Source organism: Ahaetulla prasina, chromosome 3, assembly GCF_028640845.1.
Source record: "Ahaetulla prasina isolate Xishuangbanna chromosome 3, ASM2864084v1, whole genome shotgun sequence".
Classification (NCBI taxonomy): domain Eukaryota; kingdom Metazoa; phylum Chordata; class Lepidosauria; order Squamata; family Colubridae; genus Ahaetulla; species Ahaetulla prasina.
The window spans coordinates 100,334,580-100,359,077 of NC_080541.1; the positions used below are offsets into that span (position 1 = coordinate 100,334,580).

The following is a 24,498-nucleotide window of genomic DNA, read 5'->3' on the forward strand; positions in this document are numbered from 1 at the left end:
GACTACTTCAGCTTTAATTGCAATAATACAAGAGCAACCAATAGATTTAAACTTAATGTCAACCGCTTTAATCTAGATTGCAGAAAATATGACTTCTGTAACAGAATCATCAGTGCTTGGAATACTTTACCTGACTCTGTGGTATCTTCCTATAATCCTAAAAGCTTTAACCAAAAACTTTTTACTATTGTCCTCACCCCATACCTAAGAGGACCATAATGCATAAGCGCAAATATGCCTATTCCTGTCCTATTGTTTTTCTTTTCTTCTTCTATATATATGCTTATACCTCCTAATATTTACTCATATATATGTTTATATACTATATAATCTTTTTGTATGATGTTGTGAAAAAATAAATAAAATAAAATAAAAATGTGCTTTTTTGAGCATGTTTCTCAACGGTTAAAGATACCACACGAAAACAGAAAACAAGCTTAATTTTGTTATTACATAACTGGTGGAACTAAACCCGTTTAGATCTCATAAAGAAAAGACTGAGCATTTAATGCATCGGAAATGCTTGACTTGCCAATGACCATTTTGACTCTACTCGCTTATCTCACTTGCACTAATTTAATCTTCCACCAGGAGGTGTCCTCAAGAGGGCGATCTTCTGTTTCTCTCACGGTCGGGCGTAGTGGAGAAATATCGCGAGACTCCACTGCGGAATGTTTTGAAACTAGGCAGCTTCGCTTTGCTCGAGGTTTCTTAATTATTGAAGTCGCCTTCGGTTTAAAAGTGATTTTTTTAAAAAAAAAATTAATGGTCGATGGTCTCGTAGACACGTTCTCTAAAAACGAGTCTCTTGAGCCAGCGAAGCTTTCCAGGTTCAAAGTAGGACGTCACCTTGCCAGAAGTGAAGATGGCGTCGCCTCTAAATTTGGGCGAAATTGAAGCGAGATTGCCCTATTCCCAAATGGCTGCCGAGACAGAGAGTCCGGTGGAGAAGCGTCTTCTTTCGTCTTCGCTGTGGTTTGGGACCCCGGTAAGGTTCCCTTCGAGCGGCGGCAGATCAGGGTCCCCAAGGGAGCTGGGTTAACCCTCTGTCCGGGGAACGAAGAAGAATGGACATTCAGCAAGAGCTTTTATTCAGTTGCGCGCACCAAACACGTTTTGAGAAACCTCTTATAGAGTTGGCCCTGCGCAGATCTGGTCTGCCCTGAAACAGTTAGAATTTGCTGCCTCCCTCGACTGCCATCTAGGGATCATTCGGATTTTTTGCAACTCAGATAAGTCAGTTCTATACTGGGGCCTCTGGTGTGATTTTGCAATGATTAATGTTACTATATGCAACAAAGAGCCGTTTTGGCATAATGGTTAGGACACAAGATTAGACACCAGGAGTTCTAGTCCGGCTTTTGACATAAAGCTGGCTGGGTGACCTTGGGACAGTCACCCTGTCTCAGCCCTAGAAAGAAGGTAATGGGCAAACCATCTCTCTCTCTACACACACACACACACACACAAACACACATACACACACATACACACACACACAACCACCACCACCACCACCAACAACAACAACAACAACACTGGGCAACAAGTAACTAGGTGGCTGATGATGTGAAAACTAGGATAGGGCCTGGGTAACACCAGAACACCACGAATCATAACGATATATATAAAATAAACATGGAAGACAAAACAAAAATTCCTGGAATTTGGCAGTGGCAAACCATTTATGTATTGCTGTCAAAAAAACTACCTAGATTTTCATCAGGAGTTCAGTTCATCTTGAAACATCTGCTAAGTGTTATCTTAGAGAGGAAAAGAGAGTGAGAGCTCTTGAACATTTCATTTATCTAGAAGTGCTGGAACTTGCTTTCTTTGTGTTTTCTGGAAGATAATTCTGCTAGTTTTAATATTTGTTTTTAGGGGTGGAGATTGTGCCTGCAAGTCATTGTTACCTCCTGGCAAATGCCCGGACTAGTCGCTGCAGATATCTTGGCAAGATTTTTGAAATGGCTTGCCATTGTCTTCTTAGTGCTGAGAATGAGTGGCCAAGGGACACCCACCGGCTTTGTGCCTAATAATATTGCTATCTCCTGTTTGCTCTAAAACAACAGCCTTGTAAGGAAGATTGGACATAGAGAATGATTGGTCCAAAGCTTTCATGCCTAAAGAAGGATTAGATCTTGCAATCTCTGGGTTTTAGTCTAGCACCTTAATAATTTCATCAAATGAGGCATGGGGAAAATGAAAAATTGAAAATCATGTTTTATTGTCAAACATGTCTACTATTCTAAAGTCTTGCTGCTGTACTTCATGCTAAAACCTATTTTCTTCTTTTTCTTCAGAGTGAGAAAGTGACCTGTCCTTATGATGCTAATCATCAAATGCCTAAATCTTCCTTGGAAAAACATATGATATCCTGTAGATTGAGGAAACTAGAATATTCTAAAGAGGAAGAGGTAATGTTTTGCTGTTTCCCCCCTTTTAAAAAGGTTATTCATATTTTGAGGATGGAAGAAAGACATTTGCTGTTCTTTTGAAAACAAGGCTGGCTTTAGATTTTTGAAATGGACACCAGATTATTTTCCCCTAAAGTTGTTGCTGCAAAAATCTGTTAGAACTCCATTAGCAAATTAACACAGATACTAAAATCAAAGTCATGGATGAGCAACTTGAAGGCTATTCTACCCACAGCTCATTGAGACCTCCCCACCCACCCTGTTCACTTTTTCCTCAAGCCCAGCTGATGGGGGAGATAATTTGATAGCTGTGAATAAATTTTAGAAAAGACTTCCAATAGTCTCAGAAACTTGCTTCCATAAACCAGGTTCTAATTTGGTATATTGTGATTCACTTTTACATACAGACACATTATAGAACAATCATAGGCAGTGTTTATTTTGTTGTTCCCTTTGGTTTACTCTTTCATAGTTCTTTTACCTCATTCTAGCATTTCTGCTACTTTCAGAAAATGTTTTCCATTACTTTTTTAAAGATAAAGTTTTACTTTAAATACTTTCCAGAGTTATATTGATAAATTTATTGCAATATTAGATAAGGGGTAAACATTATGCTTTCTGTAGATACCATTATACTATCTGAGTGCCCAAGGATCTTGTCTCACTTTTAAAAAATAATAAAATAAATAAAGATCAGTAAAATCAGTTTCTAACAGTCTTTACTGATAAGAATTTCTTGGTTCCACAAAGGCCACACATATTGGCATATAAAATTAAAGTTCTACATTGCTTTCTTGCAAAGCTATCCCTAAACCTGCTTTGGACATCCCCCCCCCCATATTTCCAACCTTCTCATTTTAGGGAGGATTGTTGAGAAGTTGGTTGCCTTGCACCTTCAAAGGGATCTGAATGAAGTGGGATTCCAGTAGATTTCAGGGTTGAGTATGTAACTGAAATGGCATTGGTTGCATTTGTGGATGTTCTCTAGATGGAACTGAATGGTGGTAGTGCAACTGTCCTAGCTCTGCTTTATTTCTCAGTGGTTTACCATCAAAACACCACTAACTCTGGTAGTTAGAAGTTGGGGATATGGTGTTGTAGTAGTTCTCTTCCTTTATCCAGGGTTGATGCCAGTAGGAGAGAGGTCTGCCCCACAACCCTTCTTGTTTGGGATGCCACAGCTGCCTCCCCACTAATATTTAACATCTGCATGAAGCCACTGTGTGAGGTCATTTGTTGGCACAATTATCATCATCATCAGTGTCATTGATATGCTAACAGTGCTCAGTTGTATATCTCCACCTCTGGTCAGCCAGGAGGTTCTGCCTTAGTGCCTGGAAGCTGTGGGGTCTGGATTGGGAAGAACAAGTTTGAACCCAATCCCAGTAAGATGATGGTTTTAAGTTTTACGACTGCCTGGATCTGGAGAGTTGTGCTGTGCACTGGTGTGAAAAATTATAAAGGGAATGAGAACTGGACATGATTCTACTACAATTTTGGAGCTGAAGTGCCAAGATCTATAAGATGATTTATGAAGTTGAATTAGGAAATTATTTTATCAGGAAGTCCAATACAGTGGGTTTGTTTATCTGCTACTTTTATCTCTTTGGATATTATCTCTTATCTCTTAATAAGAGAGAGAATAGAATTAATAAGAGATTAATTCTATTCTATTAATGTCAAAGGCTGGTGGCTGATCAATTACATTTCCATTTGATAATATTATTTTACATATATTTTGCCTTCTAGGCTGAAATGTATGATTCTACTTTTTTCTATGACAAAGGCAAAATTCCTAAAGTTCAAATGGGTGAGTACGAATGTGCTAATAAATACTAAAGTACCAGTACTAAAATGTAACATACTAACAAATGGTAGTTGATATTTTTAAAAGCAAGAATAAAAACATCAGACCAGATCTTGTATCTGCTCTCAGTATAAAATGATGCTATGCAGAGATGAAGTATGGATATATGTTTAAGTGCTGTCTACAACTTACAAAGATTGCTTAGTAGCTATTCAAAGTTACTACAGATCTCTCAAGGGTTACATGTCAGGGTCCCAACCGATGCCCTATTTAAACCATGAGGTTCAAGTGAAGATTCAGAAGAAATCCAGTTATTTATTAGGAGCTTCATGTCGGCACATTCCAAGTGAAGCCAGCTCTGATCCCATGTAATTTACATTCCAGCTCTGACCCTGTTTCTCCCCCCCCCCCCCCAAGGTGTGTCATCAGTCACATTCTCCAAAGAAGCAATTTCTCGGGTTGTAGAGATCACTCCCCTCCGGCCCCTGTGGGTAACAACGGAGACAGCCTCGACAGAGATATGGCTGGAATGTGCTTTTGTTTTGACTGATGTGCTGCCTTGCCGCAGCTGCAGTTTTCCCATTCCCCTTGCCTATGGCAACTCGAGCAAGTCAGGGATGCTTTGCGAGTTGACAACTAGGAATTGAACACACACATCCCATGACTATGCTGAGCATTTTGGATGGCCTGCATTTATAGCTGTTTGTTGGATGGCCTGCATTTATAGCTGTTTGCAGCATCCCCCAGGTATGTGAGCCACGATTTACAATTTATTTTGCTGTAAATTGTTGCTTACTTCTGGTTTCTGGCAAAAAAACAATATTTATTGCAGGCAATGAATTTGCTTAATGACTGCAGCATTTGTTTAATAAGTATGGTGATTTACTTAACTATTGCCACAAAAAAGTCCTAAACTCAGATGTGGTCATGTCAAGTTGCATTTTTAAAATGCCTTTATTTTCAAAGTTTGGAATCACCATCTACAGAGGAGGAGGAGTTATTTGTATTGTAAAAGAGACAATTGTTGATTGTTTTTTATAACTTGCTTGACAATGGAAATTAAATAAGATACAATTAGCTGCATCATAAGTGAAAACCAACACCCCAATCAAAAATAGATAAACACTGTAGCTTAACACGATATATGAACAATGTTAATTTGTCTACCCCAAGACTTTTTTCAAAATCTGTAATTTTTGTTCCTCTTGATTTTATAAGATTCAATGAGTCTGGAATATTAAAAATGACTATAGAAAAAGAAACACATGGAAACACATTTCCAATGGTACAGATTTCCGAGTATATTGTTAACATCGCTCAGTACTGCAAAAGTATTGCCTCTATTTTTCAGGCACTACATTTAATGATTACAAAAGTATACTTAACATTCCTGTGTTATCTTTTGTTTTGCTACAGACAAAGATTTGCAGTTTGACATTATTAAAAAAGCCATAGCCAAAGAGTGTGGAAATTATTGCCCAGGTAAGTGAAAGCTAAGCTTTTTCACTGGGGAGCCCACAAACATGCACTTGGTATAGAAACTGGTACTGACCGGGATTCTGAAAATAAATTTGATTTTTATTTACTTGCCTTGCATATGCTGAATAATGGTCTGATTTAAAGAACTTTTATTGAATATCTCCTTTTCTCTTCTCTGGGAACTTACTAAAAACATTTGCTTTTATAGGGCTCAGTCATTCTGTTTTACCTACATTCAGCCTAATTCCTAACTGGGAAATCATTCCCATTGCCAAATGCAAAGTGGGGACGATGATTTCAAATGTATTATTAGCCCTGCTGAGACAATTAGATGTACTATAAAAAACATGAGAAGCCCAGTTATGTATATACAGTAGGATAAGAAAACTATGTTCCCTAAAAACTGGGTGTAGTCCCCAATCCTCAAAAAAATGCTGCTAAATATAAATTTTAATATGAGAAAGGAGGAAGCTTAATAAAGACATGGGAATAATTTTTTATTTGAATGTAATATTTATTTGGCCTTACTCTCATCTTACTAACTCCCATTTTTCTAAGTGTGAGCTCAGCATCATATTTAAAAGTGCAGTGCAGCCCTCAACCCATCCTCACCCCCAAATTACATCTCACATTCTAAAGTTATGGGTGATTCCTTTTCCAATTGCCAGTTTGTCCTAGGAGTAAATAGCCTTTTTGACTCTTATTATAGTACTAATAGGTCAAATGAAGTCAGTGGCTTCATGGAAACTCCACAAATTGCCATCAGTCTATATCAGGCCGCGTGCCACATAAAATTTCAGAATATTGCTATTTGTGTTGGTTTTGATTGATAGATCCAAACTGTTCTCACATTTTAGGAACTTATTCATCTCAGCCTATGGAAGTTCCACAAAACCACAAGCGTTACGTCTGTGATCTGACCCAAGCTGACCGCCTTGCAATTTATGATTACGTCCTTGCAGAGACAAAGAACCAGAGGTCAAGATCTCAACCAACAGAAAATGACAATGATCTGTTTGTAGATTTGGCAGCAAAAGTCAACCAAGGTCTGGAAGAAAATTTTACAGCTATGCTTTTTTAGATCTAAAAATTACAAAACATGTAAAATTCTCTTGCTGAGGGATTCTTTTTTCTGTTAAAACGGGATGCTAATAGTATTCCCTGTTTTCTTATAACACTGGCATTCCCAAACTAATGAATTTGAATTAAAAATAATGGGACAGAAATTCACCTGAATTGCACCCAGTAGCTATTGCCTGTCATCGGCACCAGGTGATCAACCCATTTCCTCCATTGCTGAGGCAGATTGCTGTCACAGCAGTGACATTAATTTGCTTCATTTGTTATCTTGAAAAACCCCTCCTAGTAAAAGTGGTCTAGATTACAGACGTTTGCTGAAATTATTCATATATAGTTCTCATTTTTGTACTTATATTACTGAATACATCCACTGGAATTATTGTTTCTAACACAGCATACTTTTTCCCCTTTTAGATGATGGCCAGAAAGGTCCAAAATCTCATCTTGAAATTCTTGCAGAGATGCGGGATTATAAAAGACGGCGGCAATCGTACAGAGCTAAGAATGTTCATATAACAAAGAAATCCTACACAGAGGTCTATATGATTTGAGAGGCGTATTATCTCAAACTATTTTCTTCTTAATTTAAAAACATCACTATATGAAATACCTTAAATAGGCAGGAATATTTAAATTATCCCGTTTTCCAAAAAATATTGTTGAGTTGCTGTCATTGTAGTTAATACATTGCAATACATTAAATTTACCTGATCTTAAAAAGTTTATAACCTTGAATACTTGGTGTCAATTATTGTAACTTTTAGGTTTACTCCAGTTCATATTTTTACTATTGCCAGTTCATTTGGGATGGTTAACTATAGCCAGCACATGGCAAAAAAATAGGAAAAATATTTGGATGGATAAATGAAGTACAGGCCTAGTGACCATCTCTCAAACAGTTGTTTTATAAGTTATTTTTAATATTTAGTTCTTCATTTGCAGATATTTACTTTCACTTTCAATTTACGCATTTTAATTGCTTAAGATAATTATAATGCATTAACAATATTAACAGCTACGTTACCTTTCCATATGCTTTTTTTTTTTGTTTTATATTGGGCCAATTATTTTACATAATTTTATAACAACTGGAAAACATTAGTAGGCAAAAGGAGGGGGAAGAGAAATGGGTTGAAGGAATGAATGTAAGCAAAGTACACATAGACCAGGAATGTGAAACTCACATCATCATGGCGTTGTCGTATGACATATTGTGACTTTTTTCCCCCTTCACTAAACTGGGCATGGGTGTGGCCAGCGCGTGATGCATCCACCCCGACATAAATCATCGTATTAGTGACATTATGCATAAGGTGGCTTTTCATCTGAATATTATTTAGCCTGTTCTGGCATACCTTAATATTTTATCTAATTTCAATATTTCTGAATACTCAGGTAATCAGAGATGTGATTGGTGTGCACATGGAAGAACTGACCACTCATTGGCAGGAGGAGAACAGAAATATTGGGGTTCACGAAGATGAAAAATCCTCTTTTTCAGCAAAGTCTTCAGGAAGGTAAGATTATCATTGCCAAATCTTTGCTGCTTTCTAAGTTGGCAGTAATTTAAGAAATTGTACTTTTTGTTCCTCCGTTAATTCAAATGAAATTGGAATTACTGACTTGCAGTTTAGGTCTGCACATCTTGGTATCGTGCTATATATACCCAGTGTCCAATACAGTTTACTTTCACTCTTTCCAATGCCTATTTCCTTTAGTGATGTTACTGATTTTATATTTTGTAAAAGTTGTAGAACATCTATTCCTTTGTTGTTTAGAAATGCTTTGTTGGCCAGTTATTGACAACGGATAAAATTGTGGTTTGATAGTTGTGAAATCATCAGAGAAGTTAAGAATGCATTTGTGAGAAGCAGGGCTTTGTTTAAATATTGTGTCATGGTGAGTGGCAGAAGCAGGTTGTCGTTGCAAAGCACAGTGGCATTCAGAGAGCAGGGTTAAATATCATAGTTGTTAAAAATAATGGCTTCCTCCTTGCAATATTTTACAGAAAGATTTTTCATAATTTAGATTTTATTAGGAAAACGATTTTATTCACTGTCTAGCTTCCTATGCACTAATCTTTAAAATGGAAATAACACATTCAAATGAAAGTAGGATGCAAAAAATACAGTAGTAGGCATTTCCCTTTATTTCCCATTAATTCTAGTGCAACTGAGATCTGACAGCAATGGTGATACAGTAATTTCAGCTGGGCTGTTTTGAAGCCCAGTCCTCTCTTACATGATTCTGTGCAGCTAACTGTTTTGCCATTAGTGGCAATTTTCACCAAGAGATATTAGCATTCATTCCCTCTCCCAACATTAATGATTAAGACCACTGCTACAACATAATCACTGTCTTTTCTTTAGTAAGGAAGAGCGAAGATCTGCATCAGCTGATTCAAGACAGTCTTGCGGAAGTTCAAAAGATATTGATTATTCTCGACATAGGAGGAATTCCAGCAGAAGTCCAGGCAGACGGAAAAGAAGTCGAGAAAGAGAAAGAGACAGAGATTCTCGAAGGAAAAGAGATAGGTAAGTAGTATCTTTGATTTCTGTCTTGTGTTGAACTAGAGTGATATTACATCAAAGGCTGGGATTGTAGGATATGCTTAAGACTTGTTTACATTCAGTGATAATTTGTAGGAAAGAATTTCATTGTGATTTGCATCCAGCTATTGGCTTCCTATACTTGCCCAAGATATTAAATCAAAAGATGTATCAAATTAGTAATGATACCAGAATCAATTATAAACTCAACCATATACTTTTTAAAAACAAAGTTGATTTCATAATAATCAGCATAATCTAAAAGAAATAACAACATGGAATTCTATATATCATAATTTCTCCTATTTCAGAGAAAGTACTAAAAAAAATCCTGACATAAATAATTAAAAATAAAACAAATTTCAAAACTCCTCATTGGTTTCCTATTACATGAATTTATTCCTGTCTTTTTACTTCAACTGGCCTATAACATAGGTAGTGATTTTTTTTATATAAAAAGGGCGGTTGGGAATACATAGATTATGGTGTAAATAAAACTGAAGACTTAGCATTGGGCTCTGTTTTGACAACCAAATATATAGAAAGAGATGAAAATATTATTCAAAAGGAATTGTGATTTTATAGAAGTATTTTCTTTAGGATTTATAAGCAAAATACACTTAGTCCTCGATTTAAAACAATTCACTTAGTGACTGAATTTACAACGGCACAGAAAATGACTTATGACCATTTTTCCCACTTATGACCATCACAGCATCCCCATGGTCACGTGATTTACACTTGGGTGCTTGGCAATTGGTTCACATTTACAACGGTTGCAGTGTCCCGGGGGTCATGTGATCACTTTTTCTGACAAGCAAAGTCAATAGGGAAACCAGATTCACTTAACAACAGTGTTACTAATTTAACAACTGGAGTGATTCACTTAAAAAATGTGGCAAGAAGAGTCATTTAACAAGTTTTAGCAACATAAATTTTGGGCTCAATTGTAATTGTAACTTGAGGACTACTTGTAATTTTTTTCCCATAAAACCAGGGTGAATAAATGTAGCTTTTAATAGGAAATTGTTTTATTTAGTGTAGTATTAAATCTTAAATGGTAGAAAGTTTTTAAAAATAAGAAAGTCCAGTTGCCTCTTCAAAAAGCACCTTTGGAACAACCATGACATAGATCAGGGGTCTGCAAACTTGGCTCTTTTAAGACTTGTGGACTTCAACTCCCAGCAAAACTGGCCGGGGAACTCTGGGAGTTGAAGTCCACAAGTCTTAAAAGAGCCAAGTTTGCAGACCCCTGACCTAGATGACTGAGAATCTCCACAGACATTTTTAAAAATGAGTTCTTTACTAGTCTGCCCAAACCTGTTTTGTGGCCTGGGTAATTTAATCTAGTTAGAAAAATTGCTAAACTATTTTAAAAAATAATGAAGTATGCAATATATAAGCAACTGAATTGTATAAATGTGAAGATTAGCTCTGTTTTAATACTGTTGTACTTTTGGGATAACTGACTCAATTAGCTGCCCTAATAATGTTGATTAATATACACAGTGTACAGAGTAAGATATTACCTATACATTACCATATTAAAAATAGCCATCATTTGCTCTTGTAGCAGCAGTGTTATATAGGGTGTGTTCACACAACCAAACTAAGCCAAAATGTGATCTCCTTATTTGTTGCTTAGCTCAGTCATTGTTCAATAACTAGTTATTTAGCAATAGTTTGAAATTATGAAGGCCTTAAAAAGGGTGCTTTACAGCCTGTAAAAAATTGTACAGACTATTGCAAAATGTCCTTCCACCCCCCACTGTCACATAATCATGATCTGGGTGCCTGGCAACGTATTTGTACTTATGACTGTTAACAAATGCCCCATGATCACGTGATTGTCCCTTGTAGTATTTCCTGCTGGCCTTCCCAGAAAGTCAGTGGGGAAGCTGGCAGGGAAGGTTGTGGACTGCTGCAGCCTACCAAGAGGATTCCTTGTCATCTATGGGGGCTTGATAAGAGGTCCCTGCCATTTTGTGCTTGCTTGGATTTCAGCAGCCGAAATTCAATCATGCATGAAGCCCAAAATCCCTCTTTCCCATCCCTGCAGAGAGCTCTGCAAAGATGGAAAGAAAAGGATGCTCAGCTCCGTGCCTACTTGTACCTTGGCAGCTGAAATTCAAGCATGGGCAGAACCCCAGATTCCTCCATAGACACAGTCTCTCTTTACTTAACAGCCCATGAGATCATTTGATGACCACAGTGAGGATTGTTGGATCATGGTCATTAAGTGGAGCAGACAGGTGGGTTATTTTGCTTAACAACACCTTCACTCGATAACCAAGACTCCGTTTCCAATTGTGGTTTTTAAAGTGAGGAGTACTTGTATTATAAATCATGCTTTATGGGTTCACACATTCTATGTATTTGGACAGTTTATTTAGTAAACTGTGTTTAAGCAGCTTTTAGTTGTGCTATAAGAACATATTCACCATGAGTGTTTTGATTGCAAGAGAAGGGATAGTTTTTTTTAATCTTCTGTATCTCCTTTTTTGCATATTGGTGAATTCACAGATCGCCCTCCATTGGAACAAAGAACAGTCTCAGAAGGGAGACATTGAAAACAGGAGAGGGAAGAAATACTGTAAATTAACTAGCCTTTATAGTGCTCTGCTTCACAATTCTGTGATCTCTCTCTAAAAATTCATTCATTTTGTGCAGTTCAGTTAGATTTAAGATTAAGGGAGAAATAGTTACAATATTCCCTAAAAGATTCTGTATTCTAAGTAGCTGGTGACAAAGGTATCAAAAGATAAATATCAACAAATGCAGCAGTATGTATTTCAATTTCATTTCAGTATGCATGAGCATTATAAGGATAAACCTAGTTTCATGAAAATATGATATTTTTAAAAAAGTAATAACGGGATAAGCTCTAACATAATACTGGTTTTCATTTTATTTCAGAGATGAAGGAAAGCATCATAAAAGAAGAAAATAATACTTGCATTTCTATTACAAGAGATGTGGAGCCAAACCAAGTTGTATCTGTTTAATTCCAGTAACATATCTCACTGACAACTAAGATATTAGCTATTTTCATTTTTTTTTAATTTTTATTTTTTAAAATTTACATTTATATCCCGCCCTTCTCCGAAGACTCAGGGCGGCTTACAGTGTATAAGGCAATAGTCTCATTCTATTTGTATATTTACAAAGTCAACTTATTGCCCCCCACAACAGTCTGGGTCCTCATTTTACCTACCTTATAAAGGATGGAAGGCTGAGTCAACCTTGGGCCTGATGGGATTCGAGCCTGCAGTAATTGCAGGCTGCTGTGTTTTAATAACAGGCTATCTTACAGCCTGAGCCACCACGGCCCAATAATAATAAATATCATTTGAAATCTCTATCACACCCGTAAACTGCATATATGCAACCCAGAGTCACTTTGGATAGTGAAATGGATGGCATAAAAATTTAATAAATAAAATAAATACATTGTTTAATTATCCACATAGACAATTACCACCCTTTAAATAAATTGTTGTTGGTTCTAATATTAAACTATTCTTAAAAAACATTCATTTTTAGTAACATTCATCAAAGTATTCTGCCTTTATTTTAACAATAAATATATTTTATTGTAAAAAAATATTATTTATAGTACAAATAAGTTTTTACTATAAATATCTAGGTGGCGAACATATTCAATACCTCCTCCTATTTTCACCACAACATCCCTGTGAGATGGGTTGGACTGAGAGAGAGTGGCCCAAAGTTACCCAGCTGACTTTCATGGCTAAAGTGGGATTTGAACTCCCACTTTCTAGCCTGATGCCTTAACCACTAGACCAAACTGAATTATTTTGACACTGCCAATAAATATATTATGTTCAGTGTTATCACGATTTTGCAGATAGTGAATTGATCCCATATGTATATCCAGACATTAGGAAATAAAAATAATTGACAGCTATAGACCTTCATTTTTCATTTATATGATTGTTGCCCAGACATATCGGGTAAAATCCAGCAGGTTTTGCTTTGTTCAGCTTTTGATGAAAATTCACATGAAACATCTTATTTGAATTTACCAACTTGCTAACACTTACATTAAAGTTGTCTGGATTAATGAAGTTACTGATCCTATTTATAATATATTTCTATACAATAAAAATGATTACATAAGAGGCTACTGTATATAAATAGAGAAAAATCCCAATCCATTCTAACACTGAAGATAATGAAATGTCTGCAAGCAAACAACCAAGCTCAGAGAGCACTAAGGATTCCACAGGTAGAATGAACGGAACACAAATACGTAAGCAGGCATGTACAGAAATGTATGGTGAAAAACAGCTAAACTATTTTATGAAGGAATAGAAAACAATTTTCTAAGTCCATTTTTAATATTATTATTTCTGTATATTTTGAAAGATACATTGATTTAAGCAGGGGTGAAATCCTGGAGGTTCTGGAGAACCGGCAGTGGAAATTTTGAGTAGTTCAGAGAACTGGCAAATACCACCTCTGCCTGGCCTCAGAGTGAGGTGGGAATGGAGATTTTGCAATATCCTTTCCCCAGGAGTGGAGAGGGAATGGGGATTTTCAGTATCCTTCCCCTGCTACATCCACCACACCACACCCACCAAGCCACGGCCAAAGAACCAGTAGTAAAAAACAATTGGATTTCACCACTGCATTATATATAAGGATCTCAAGCACAGGAGAAATCTAGAAGATACTTATTCAATTCAGAGTCGGGAAAGAGCCCTGGGAGAACTACACACTTGATACTACATCACTTATGATGTTCTGTTCACTGAATGGATGGCATAGCCAGGTTGGATTTGGAAAAAAAAGTCTCCAATTAACTGCTTACTGATTAGATTTTCTACCCTAAATACTGCTTGTTGAAGGAGCAGTCGATAGTCATAAAATACCATGATCTGATTTCAGACAATTAGGTGGTACACATTTTATTGGTAATTCACAAACTGAAAAGCACATTAGAGATTACATTAATGAAAACTCTAATTTTATTACACTATTTGACACGACGTTTTGTTATGTACTAAAAATTTGTTACTCTCAAATATTCCTGTTTTAAGGCATCAGTTTTACACTGGAGAAATCTGGAATGCCAACCATATAGTCCTTACGTGCCCTAAATGAGAAAATTATTTTTCATTACTTTTATTGAAGGAACCAATATTATGCAACAAATCCATCTCACCCCACAGGCATGCAATTTATACATGAAGGAAAAATTCTAAATTTCTTTTAAAAAAATATATTTCTATCATACAAAATATACCTCCAATCTGTAGCTTAACTTGATTTCCAACATCTATAACATCTAGATGCCCAAATGAGGCAGGAAAACAAAGACAAAAGGGGAAACTAGTAATAACATCCTGTCTATCTTTTAAATGAGGTGCAGTAAAAGGTAAGCTGTATTGACAACATCCAGCATTTACAAAAGTACATTTAAGGTAGTTAAAAGCATGGTTTTACTGCCCCTTCCTCTAATCAATACATGTAGAATAAATATTACATAAGAATTAGAACTTATAAAATGATTTCATTTTGTATTAAAAACCCTTTATCAGATCAGTCCAAAATAGTTTTTCTGAATGTGGCCAAATTTTGTTACGCTGTATGTAGAATTAGGCAGACTCTTAACTGCCCACTGATAATCCATCATTAATCGTGATACATTATTTTGTTTTTTATTTTTATATTTTATTATTACTTTTAATGTTTTTATTTACAATGCTGATCTGTGACCATAATAACAATTGATAGTTAAAGACTTAGAACAGGCCAGCACAACATGAAGCCCGCCAATGTTTTCCAACAAAGTAAATTTATAGCCACTGCTACCATCTCAAAAACATGCTGCTCAGAAAGTCCAAGCTTTGTTACTGGTTTGCACAGCTCCACAGTTTTAGTAGCCATAGAACAGCTGCTGGCACTCTTAAACATTTCTCTGTGGCCCACAAGGATTTTTCATTTATCAGTGTGCTTTTTCCCATCAACAAATTGGGCATTCCTGATCTACATCAAGCTAATAATTTTCTTCCTTTGTCACTGTATTCTCCCTATTTACTTTTCACCTTCAACCATGAAAGTTTTACATCTGTATATAAACTCAAAGTCTAAAAATTATACTACGGAATTGCTTTGTGAATGCTGGTTAAAGATAATAATATAGATATAGATGCATCCTAATTTGTGCTATAAAAGGAAAATGAAAATTGTATTTAAGCATTACATAGCTTATAGAGCAGGAAACACTGCATTGTACTGGATTCTCCTTTCTCTATTACACTTCTCAAAACTGCTTCAGAGAATTAGAGAGCCCTTTGGAGATGTAAGAAAGGAGGATTAGTGGCACACTCGGCCAAACTGATATAGACATTGAAGTCTCTTCTCATGATCAAAAGATTCTGAGCATTTGGAGTAAGAGGAGGTAAGAAGCTGCTGTTCAGTTTGCGAAGGAGTGGGGGGCACAAGATTCATATACCCATTAATACTTACACTTGTTCTTTAAGAGATTTGAGAAAAGACTCCGCTACTTCCTCTGTTATTTCATCATCTAAGCTAGCCAAGTAGGAATAGAGAAACTGAAAAGTGACATATGGAATACGGGCTGGTCCACCCTCTGGATCATGCGTCAGAATTTCACATGCATGCTTCATCGAACTGAGCAGGGTCTAAAAAAAGCCAAAACAAGCAGCAAACAAGTATACCTTAGAACACAAGGCAAGTACTAAGATTCACTTGTAGCTATTCTAATACTGTATTTAATTAGACTCATAGCTTCTTTCTACAGAAATATAGAACAAAAGTAAAACGCCACAAGAGCATCAAATGTGGAAAAGTAGCACTGTTCTTTATAAATATGCACAGAATGAAACCTGCATTTATTTCAGTTTTCATCCCAGGTGCATTCATAAAATAAAGGGAAAGACTACATAAAATACCCAGAAATACCACTTCAAACATTATGCAGTTCTTAGTGAAAAGCATGCAAATCATCCAGAGGTTTTAATGCATGATGATATTTAGTGAGGAAACCAGAACGTTGGCAATTTCTCATCATGATTATAGCAGAAAATGGCATATATAAAGCCCCATAGGGGATTTAGGTATTTTTCCTTACCTCTGCATGAGGTTAGTTCTCCATAATTCACCAACAGAAAACATGCTGACACTTAGGGAGGAATTTAGAATGATTCTCTTCCATCAGGCTTTTGGATTTTGATCTTGGGGGTGGCTATTTTATTTTATTGTATTGCTGGGTGCATTTATTAATTTTATCCATTTGTTGCAAATATATGTCCTATGGCTTTGTGTTTTAATGGCTATAATCTGCCCATAACTCTATGCTTGGGTGGCAAACAGATCTCACAAAACATTTTTAAAATCTCATTTTCATTCAAAATGAAAATCATAAAATATTTAATACAAAATGCTAGCAAACGGGAATCATTCAGTTTTAACATACTATTCCTTTATTTTTATTTTAAATTTGTATTCCATCTATCTCACTATCAAGTGATTCTGGGCTACTTACAATAACATAAATAACAGAATAAAACAATTACTGAATCGGCAGCATGTCGCCCAGTGGCCCTGTTCAGGATCACCTAATCCCTCAGGTGATCATCTTTGGGGCAGCACAGAATAATTTGTTCAACACCTGATGGACAAAATTTTAATGGTCTGAATGTTAAGTCACCCAGAGTCGCCACTAGACAGGGTGGGTGACACATAAACTTAATAAATAAAATAAATTGAACCCATGTCATAAAGGGCTTTAAAGGTGAAGACCAATATCTTTTTCATCACTTTCTCTAAAAAGTGGAGATAAGAGTCTGGATGGAAATTGTCCAGGAAGATAAAAGTCTAAAGATGATTTTTAAAGGGCTACACCAATGCCTCCTGAAAAGGTCCCAGAAACGTCCCCTGCTGCAGTGATGCATTTTTTCACTGCTTGGACCCACATGGCAGTTCCCATCCTGGATGTTTTCACCAACTAGGAGGGACAATGATCTAGATGGCAGATTGTTGTGCTGACAGCAGAGGATCCTGTCCACTTCATCAGATCCAGCAGGACCAAACTGTTCCCAGATAACTAGGCAAGACACTTGCAGACATCTCCAAGGAACTTGCGCCACACTTAAACTCCAACTCCAGCTGGAAAGGGAGCCAAGCAATTTTGGCTGCCAGAGGTTCCACAAATTCCTCCACATGGCCCTGAAAATGATCACCCAAGCCCTCCTTCCATAAGAGGGACAAGGTGACCCTGAATAGGATCACCAGGTGACACTCTGTAGATGTAGGTAGAGCAGAGAGATAATACTGTTATCACTCTTACCACAAGGTGAGCCATGTCCGGTTGGATTACTGTCTGATTTTCCTCTAGTGGTGCTCTAAGTTTGTCTAGGTTCTTTTATATTAGTTAGCACTAATAAAGTGTGTTTCCATTAAATTCCTCTCAATTGTGAAATTCAAGGAATTTGGATTAATATATTGTCGCTTAAATAATAAAAAACCCTAGTATAGATAGTCCTTGACTTGTAACCTTACTGGAGTATACCTACCACAGTCATGATGAGCTAAAATGAGTTGGTCATGTGACTGAATCAATTTCACAACCTTTTTTGCCGTGGTTAAGGGAATGCTATGGTTAAGTGAATATCAGAGTTATTAAGTGAATCAATAGTTTGCTATGAGTGTAGTTTTGCCAAAAACTGGAAGAATGGACAAAACTTGTTAAATGTGGTCATGTGACTGCAGAACACTGCAAAGAGTGTAAATGAAGTTGTGCTGCCGAGCTCCCAAAGTTCAGTCATGTGACCTGGGAGAGTTTTCCACTGTAACTTTGAGTCAGGGTTATAAGTAACCCCAAGATAGGTCCACCGTCCATCATAACTTTGAACAGTTGCTAAATGTGATTTCCATATAGAAACAAAATTAAATATATTCTCTTTGGATAAAGGAATCAATTTAACCATCTCTGCTTTTGTTGCAGTGGGGAATAGTATATGCTTCCAGATTTTGTACTTTCAATGAAAAAAAATTGTTTTTGTTGATTAGATAGGTTTGTGGTTATAAAAATGGTTAGCATGTACTATTGTGTAAAAGTAAAAAGTTGAGGTAATGTTATTATCTTCTGCTGTGCTAAAGAGAGTTGGAAGTCAATGCCTTTTTCTTTCTTTTTCCCTCTCTTCCCCATATTTTCTTTTTTTTCTTTCCTTCTCCAGTTTTCTATTACTTTTTATTTCCCTTTGTATTTTATATTTTGATAAACCAATAAAAATGTGACAAAAAAGAATAGTCATTAAATGCAACTAACACTCTGAAGAATGAAAGTTTAAATGATGAAATAATTCTGAATCTATAAATGCATTTTCCAGTTTTCTAAAAAGTAGATTTATCAAAACAAAGGGTTAAATGAATTTAAATCTTTTTAAAAATCTTATCTATATGTGTATGTGTGTGCTTGCATACTCAAATGTCCATAAGGCACATGATTTTCTATGTTTTAAATTATGCAAACATTCCAATTTGATTCAATTAATATTGTATATGTATCATGGGTCCTATCTTCTGAACCTCAAACAGTTGTTGTTTTTTAAATTCTCATAGTTATCTCTCTTCCTTATACATTTAACCCCAAATTAAAAATAAAATTTTATCTTTAAACACCTCTACTATTTATTTCAGTAGAACAACAATTCTATACAAGAAAGACTTTTATATCTTACATACCCCACCAAGAGCACTACAGCCAAGGGCAAAAAATTTCATCCATTCTACTCCATCTTCAAACGTATCTAATCGAAGAAGATTGCGCAGCTGTTCTACTGGTAAGCACAAAGTCTTCCACTTTTTATGGAGATCTAGTAAATCCACAGTCTTCTTGTGAGACAACTATAAAAGCATATACATCATAAAGAAAATATAAGAAAACAAAATTAACTGTTAATTAGCTAGTTGAAAAACTAGTTGATACCAGGCAGACATGATTGTGTGCCTCTTGGTCACGAAAAACCGTGCCCATATGGAAATTGCCATATAGACTGTGCGCCAGGGTAATAAGATCAAAGGACAATCTTAAGATAATGGGGCTTTCCTACAGAAGATACTCTGTGTGAACGTGGGCAAGAACAATTTATCTCGCATACACTATGGTGCATACAAGCCATTCAACATGTATGAAGATCTCATTTGGCAATAGAAAATGCTGTCAATGTGACCTGATATAGGTGAATGTTGTTTTAATCCTATTTATTTTACATACTTTTTAACATGTGCTATATTTCTGTGATTATTTTATATTTATTTTACTTGCTCAGTGTTGAATGTTATATGTCTATAATTTGAAGGTGCTTTTGCACAAATAAAAAAAAGCTAGTTCAAAAAAACCATTTTAGATAGTACAGATCATTTAAAAATCTATAGTGTTATTGTAGATTTCAGCTGTTCAAAAAATATTTTACCTGTTTATGCAAAACTTTAAGGAGGCCAGGGGTCAAACCAGTATCATTTTTCTGTGTAGCAACTGGCATTTCAACACGTTCTTTCACAGGAAGAGGCTCTCCTCTTGACAAAGCATAGAAGTACCTATCATAGTGCCGTATCAAATACCGAAAGACAGTTCAAGTTAAAAACATGATGCTAATGTATAAATTTTTCAAAATCAATACCACAGCTTACACTAAGTGGGAAAAAGTGTATTTTCGTTTACTCCCTTCAGCTAGGGTGTGACACGGATTGATCAACTCTTGCTCTCTCAAAGGAGCATTCTGTTGAAGTGGATACATTTCCAAATAAAATAAAATAATGCAGCTATCACCATTTCTAGGAATACCTCTGTGGGCTTAAAAGCATTTTAGAACACTCAGTATATCAGGCCTCTTAAAATAATTTTAAAGATCTAAGCATATTTTAAAAGTCAGGTGGGACAGGAGGCTAGGTGGGCACCTAAATAGCTATCTGTGAACAGACTAATGATATCGGATGTCTGTGGTGATATGTGAACACTGACATAAGTACTCTGAGCACAAATATACTTCTATGTGTGTGAAGTCTTCTTAATCAAGACACTTTACTTTGGTTTTCTATTTACCCATAAGACCATTGGAGAACATCACGGGGTTGGGTCCTGATAGCTGCTTTGGTAAATTGTTTCATAATATCTGGCAGTTCAGGTGGAACATGAATCTGCTGTGCACAGAACATAACATCTGGAACAGGCATGGTTATTCAAGGTCCCAAATTAGAATCCTATGAAAACTAGAACGAAAGTGTTCATTAATTAATGTATTCTAAAATAAAACTCGAGATGTACAAAGGCATAATATATGTTAATATCATTCTTTATCACATACACTTCACTTTTCCCTTAAGGAGTTCAAGGGAGTACATACAGTATATAGTACGACTATCTAATTTTATCTTCACAGGAACTTAGTAACACCTCATTAACTTTGGGTAGACTAAGAAATTATTTTTCCCAAGATGCTCCAATAAGCTTATAAGGCTAACAAAATTTACTTAATACACCACCTTTTATTAAGCATTAACAAGCTGGAAATCCTTTTTCATATTATAACAGCTTACTTTGAAAACAAGCATAAGCAGCACCTATTTATAACTGAAATGTGGTTTACACACAAACATAATTTTAAAAAGTCTTCTGATGATAGATTTGGTAGCCAACAAATAGTGATAGCAAAAACAATGCCAACTCATTTTCTAGTACAAAATTAAGAACTATGTTAGGCTACATCCAATTTATGAAAGCAAACATTTGCTTGCAACAAGGTATTGTTCCCTCACTTTTAGCCATTTGCACATATTATAAATATTTTCCAGAGCAATCTCCAACTTTCAGATTATGGGAGGGAAAAAATAAATACAATCCACTATAAATAGGTGATATATGCTTTGGTGGATTAGAATGTCACTTCATAATTTGAGAGTGGACTCCCACATGCACTTGTTACGCTGCCACAAATTATTTTGTATGTGTTCTAATTCCTTTAGTCTATCTTCCCGTACCTGGCACTGATTACTCTCTTCTTGGTAAAAACCAGGATTCTGGTAGCACTTGTCCAGACTAACAAATTATATTAAAAGGCACACGTTTTTGTATGCCTCGCTTCATTAGAAACAACTTATTCCTACCAAGGACTATAAGCTCTCGCTTCACTGTTGCTTAAATCTTAAAACCCTCTGGTGAGTAGCCAAGCCTAAGTGCAACATGCTCCAGAATTCCCTAAAGGAATTCATCAATCTGAGATCTTTCATTAGTAAAATGAGATTGCCATGCAACAGTATAAATCTACACCAGCTAAGCTATGCTGTTTTTTTCCTTGTCATTTTTTGTGATCTTTTCTGAAGCAATCAGTAGTTGCAGTATTGTGTACAGTACTCAAAAAAATCTGCATGTTTATCTCTGTTCCATGGAAGTCAGACTCTCTCCCATTTGTTTTTCCATACCACTATAAAATGTACCTTGAAAATAAATAAACTCTGGGAATGATGACTGCAATGATGTTTGATAAAGCAGGTTTTAGATCTGTATTTCATGAAATCAGAATCCTTATATTAAAATAAACATAGATTTAGGCTCTGCATATTAATCAAATGATTCTAAGGGCATTTAGCAAGAAATATATTGTTCTTAACAATACAATTTTCCAGGAATAATATCCAGAGCCAGAAATTAACATTTTTCTCTTCTGAGGGGTCCTTGGTGCTCTCTGAGCTTCATTGTTTTCTTGCAGACATTTCTTGCATTAGCACTGATGATGTTACCTAGTTTGGATAATGAAACCTCTGCAAGAAAATAATGGTGCTCAAAGAGCACCACAGGAGCCCTCAGGTATAAATTTCTTTTATTGATTTTTCTTTTCTAATATATAATCCAAGTATCTACTAGACTACAATGTGTTACATACTGCTATTAGTTTAATGCAAAAGTGCAGAACATAACACTCAGCAGAATAGATTTTAATATACAAAGTACTAAAATTATAATTAGTGTTCATAGCAGCCTTCCACATCATCTTTGACCTACAATATATGCCTAGGAAATACACTTTCTCTAAGGTAAATGGGATGAGATTGATAGTCTAACATATGGTTCTCAAATATTTTAGTCTCAGGACTTCACTATATTCTTAAAAAGGTTTGAGGATCCCAAACAGCTTGGGTTTATGTGAATTTCTCAGGGATCCCCCGAGGTCCCCAGACCACACTTTGAGAATTATTGATCTAACACATCTAGTTTAGAGAAAAAATATTTATAGACCTGGTTTTCTGGGACATTATGTGTGAGGAAAAGAAGCACTGTAGCCAAATAAGATGATTTGGGGGACAATTACAAAAATACAAAAGGCCATATGTAGGGCTCCTTCTTGTGAAGAAGGACCTGTATTTACATATAGACATTTGTAAATCCCACTCTCTTAAGCAATTCAGTTTTATTAAATAATGACGCATCCAGATATTTTTAAATTATAGTCATAAAGGTCTATTAGGCTTCTACTTTTTGGTACTGCTCATCTATTTAAAACACTGCTAGCCTAAGGCTGCCTTCTGTCTTTCGGTGAATCAGATTAAGACACGAAGTCCAGCCATGGCTGCAATTACTGCTTAGGTTCTTTTAAATATATATTTTACAGTCCGCCTTGTAATCCATACAGTATTCATAACTCATTGTGGGGTAGCACGTGTAATTCTACTTCAACAATACTACTTGTATTTGTATTCAACAAACGCGTTTTCAGCTGATCGCGTGATGTAATTAGCAGTAAATATTCCGGCTGGACTGGAGTGAGGGAGTCTAGAGTTTAAAAATCCTCTCAGGTAGGAAGTTAACTTTATTCGGGGGGGGATAGGGGTGTGTGTCAGTCATCCGTACGTATATACACCTTCTCTCGCTAGTTGCAACCTATCTCAGGGTTGTTATTCAAATAAAATACGATGCTACAAGCGGGACATCATAGAAAGGGGAGCATAAATGTACCGTACCGCAAATGAAACAGTATCCCCAGCTAATAACCCTCCCCACGCTTGAAACGGGAACTTCGTCCCCTTCCTCCGGCTCAAGTGGCTCTTCTGCTCTAACGGCTAGTTGCTGTTCAGCGGCAAGAAGCTACGGAAAGGACAACTGCTGGAGGCTGCGCCACGCCAAAGCTTCGTTTCTCGGCCGCGTCTCTCGAAAGTTCTGAGCTAGTTAGATTTCCATGGCAGTGCGCGCGTCTCTGTCTCGTAGCAACGACGGAAAGAATCGAGAATTGACAACCAAGAGCCGCCGTTGGTCGTCCTGTTCCGCCGAATCTCTATGGTAAATTCTCTTTTCCCGCCTCCCGCACTGGAATTTACAACAGCTGTCGTACTCTTTCGTTTCCTGCGCCAGCGTACTTTTTATACCCATCTCGGTAACGTGAGGCCGCGCGACCTTTGATGACGCAGCCGTACGCTGAACACGTCGCGTCCTTGAGCAGGCGCCGTTAATATTGCACAGCGCTACCTTCGAAACTTCTCAATATTTGAGGATCTTGTTAAAAGTTTGCTTTGGGATAAACTTTAAACCGCACATTTAAATGCTGTTTAATCTTTAATTTTAAAAAGGAATGTGTAGATAGAAGTAATATACACGGTAAATTTTTCAAAAGGAAGCCGTAGCACACTTTTAAATATTATTTTTATTATTAAAAACTTAAGTATTTATGCCAAAGACCCAAAGATTGTACACCAACATATGTTGGTTATTCTCTTTGGTTAAATAAAGGGCTACAATGCAACACAGTTCAGAAAAATATTATTCTACTGGAAGTTAGAAAACATCCCCTTAGTTTAATTCTCCGAAATGCTCATAGAAGTAAATTGTACAGGAGATATTCTTCTCCTTCAATGAAAAACAAACACCACCTCCATATGGAAAAAGGGATACACTTTTTTATATATCTTCTCTTAACAAACAACAAAGCCTACCTGAAAGGGAGATGTGCCTGTATTAAAACACCCACTTCCAGACCTACAAGGAACTAGAAAAGGCTTGGAACTGTGCAACGCAGGCCAAATACTTATGTACCGTAGCTACAGAAAATATTCTACTGGAACAATATTTTAAGAAATTAAATTGATTACAAATGAAACAAAGTGTTAAGCACAATTGCTAATTTCC

The 24,498-nt window shown here is 36.3% G+C and overlaps 2 protein-coding genes across 2 annotated transcripts; one reads left to right on the forward strand and one right to left on the reverse strand.

The window, feature by feature from the left end:
• The first annotated feature begins 664 nt into the window (after positions 1-664).
• SNRNP48 (small nuclear ribonucleoprotein U11/U12 subunit 48) lies at positions 665-13,262 on the forward strand. Its single transcript, XM_058175227.1, has 9 exons — positions 665-988; positions 2,304-2,417; positions 4,167-4,227; positions 5,641-5,706; positions 6,561-6,749; positions 7,198-7,319; positions 8,179-8,300; positions 9,153-9,317; positions 12,249-13,262. Exons 1-9 carry the CDS (start codon positions 866-868, stop codon positions 12,280-12,282), a joined length of 996 nt encoding a protein of 331 aa, XP_058031210.1. The 5' UTR covers positions 665-865; the 3' UTR covers positions 12,283-13,262.
• Positions 13,263-13,380: 118 nt separating this feature from the next.
• On the reverse strand, positions 13,381-23,743 carry ROPN1L (rhophilin associated tail protein 1 like). The gene is made up of 6 exons (XM_058175228.1): positions 23,340-23,743; positions 20,428-20,594; positions 19,799-19,922; positions 19,068-19,229; positions 15,828-16,003; positions 13,381-14,451 (listed from the first exon to the last, which is right to left on the reverse strand). Exons 2-6 carry the CDS (start codon positions 20,556-20,558, stop codon positions 14,391-14,393), a joined length of 654 nt encoding a protein of 217 aa, XP_058031211.1. The 5' UTR covers positions 20,559-20,594; positions 23,340-23,743; the 3' UTR covers positions 13,381-14,390.
• Between the last annotated feature and the right edge of the window lie 755 nt (positions 23,744-24,498).

Excerpts from the sequence above, each read along its gene's own strand:
- SNRNP48 (XM_058175227.1), top strand. The coding sequence starts at position 866 with ATGGCGTCGCCTCTAAATTTGGGCGAAATTGAAGCGAGATTGCCCTAT. Across the intron at positions 2,418-4,166 it reads AATATTCTAAAGAGGAAGAG|GCTGAAATGTATGATTCTAC; the intron begins GTAATGTTTTGC and ends TTTGCCTTCTAG. Across the intron at positions 5,707-6,560 it reads GTGTGGAAATTATTGCCCAG|GAACTTATTCATCTCAGCCT; the intron begins GTAAGTGAAAGC and ends CTCACATTTTAG.
- ROPN1L (XM_058175228.1), bottom strand. The coding sequence starts at position 20,558 with ATGCCTGTTCCAGATGTTATGTTCTGTGCACAGCAGATTCATGTTCCA. Across the intron at positions 19,923-20,427 it reads GTTCTCCAATGGTCTTATGG|GTACTTCTATGCTTTGTCAA; the intron begins GTAAATAGAAAA and ends GCACTATGATAG. Across the intron at positions 14,452-15,827 it reads AAATCTCTTAAAGAACAAGT|GGCACGTAAGGACTATATGG; the intron begins GTAAGTATTAAT and ends TTTCTCATTTAG.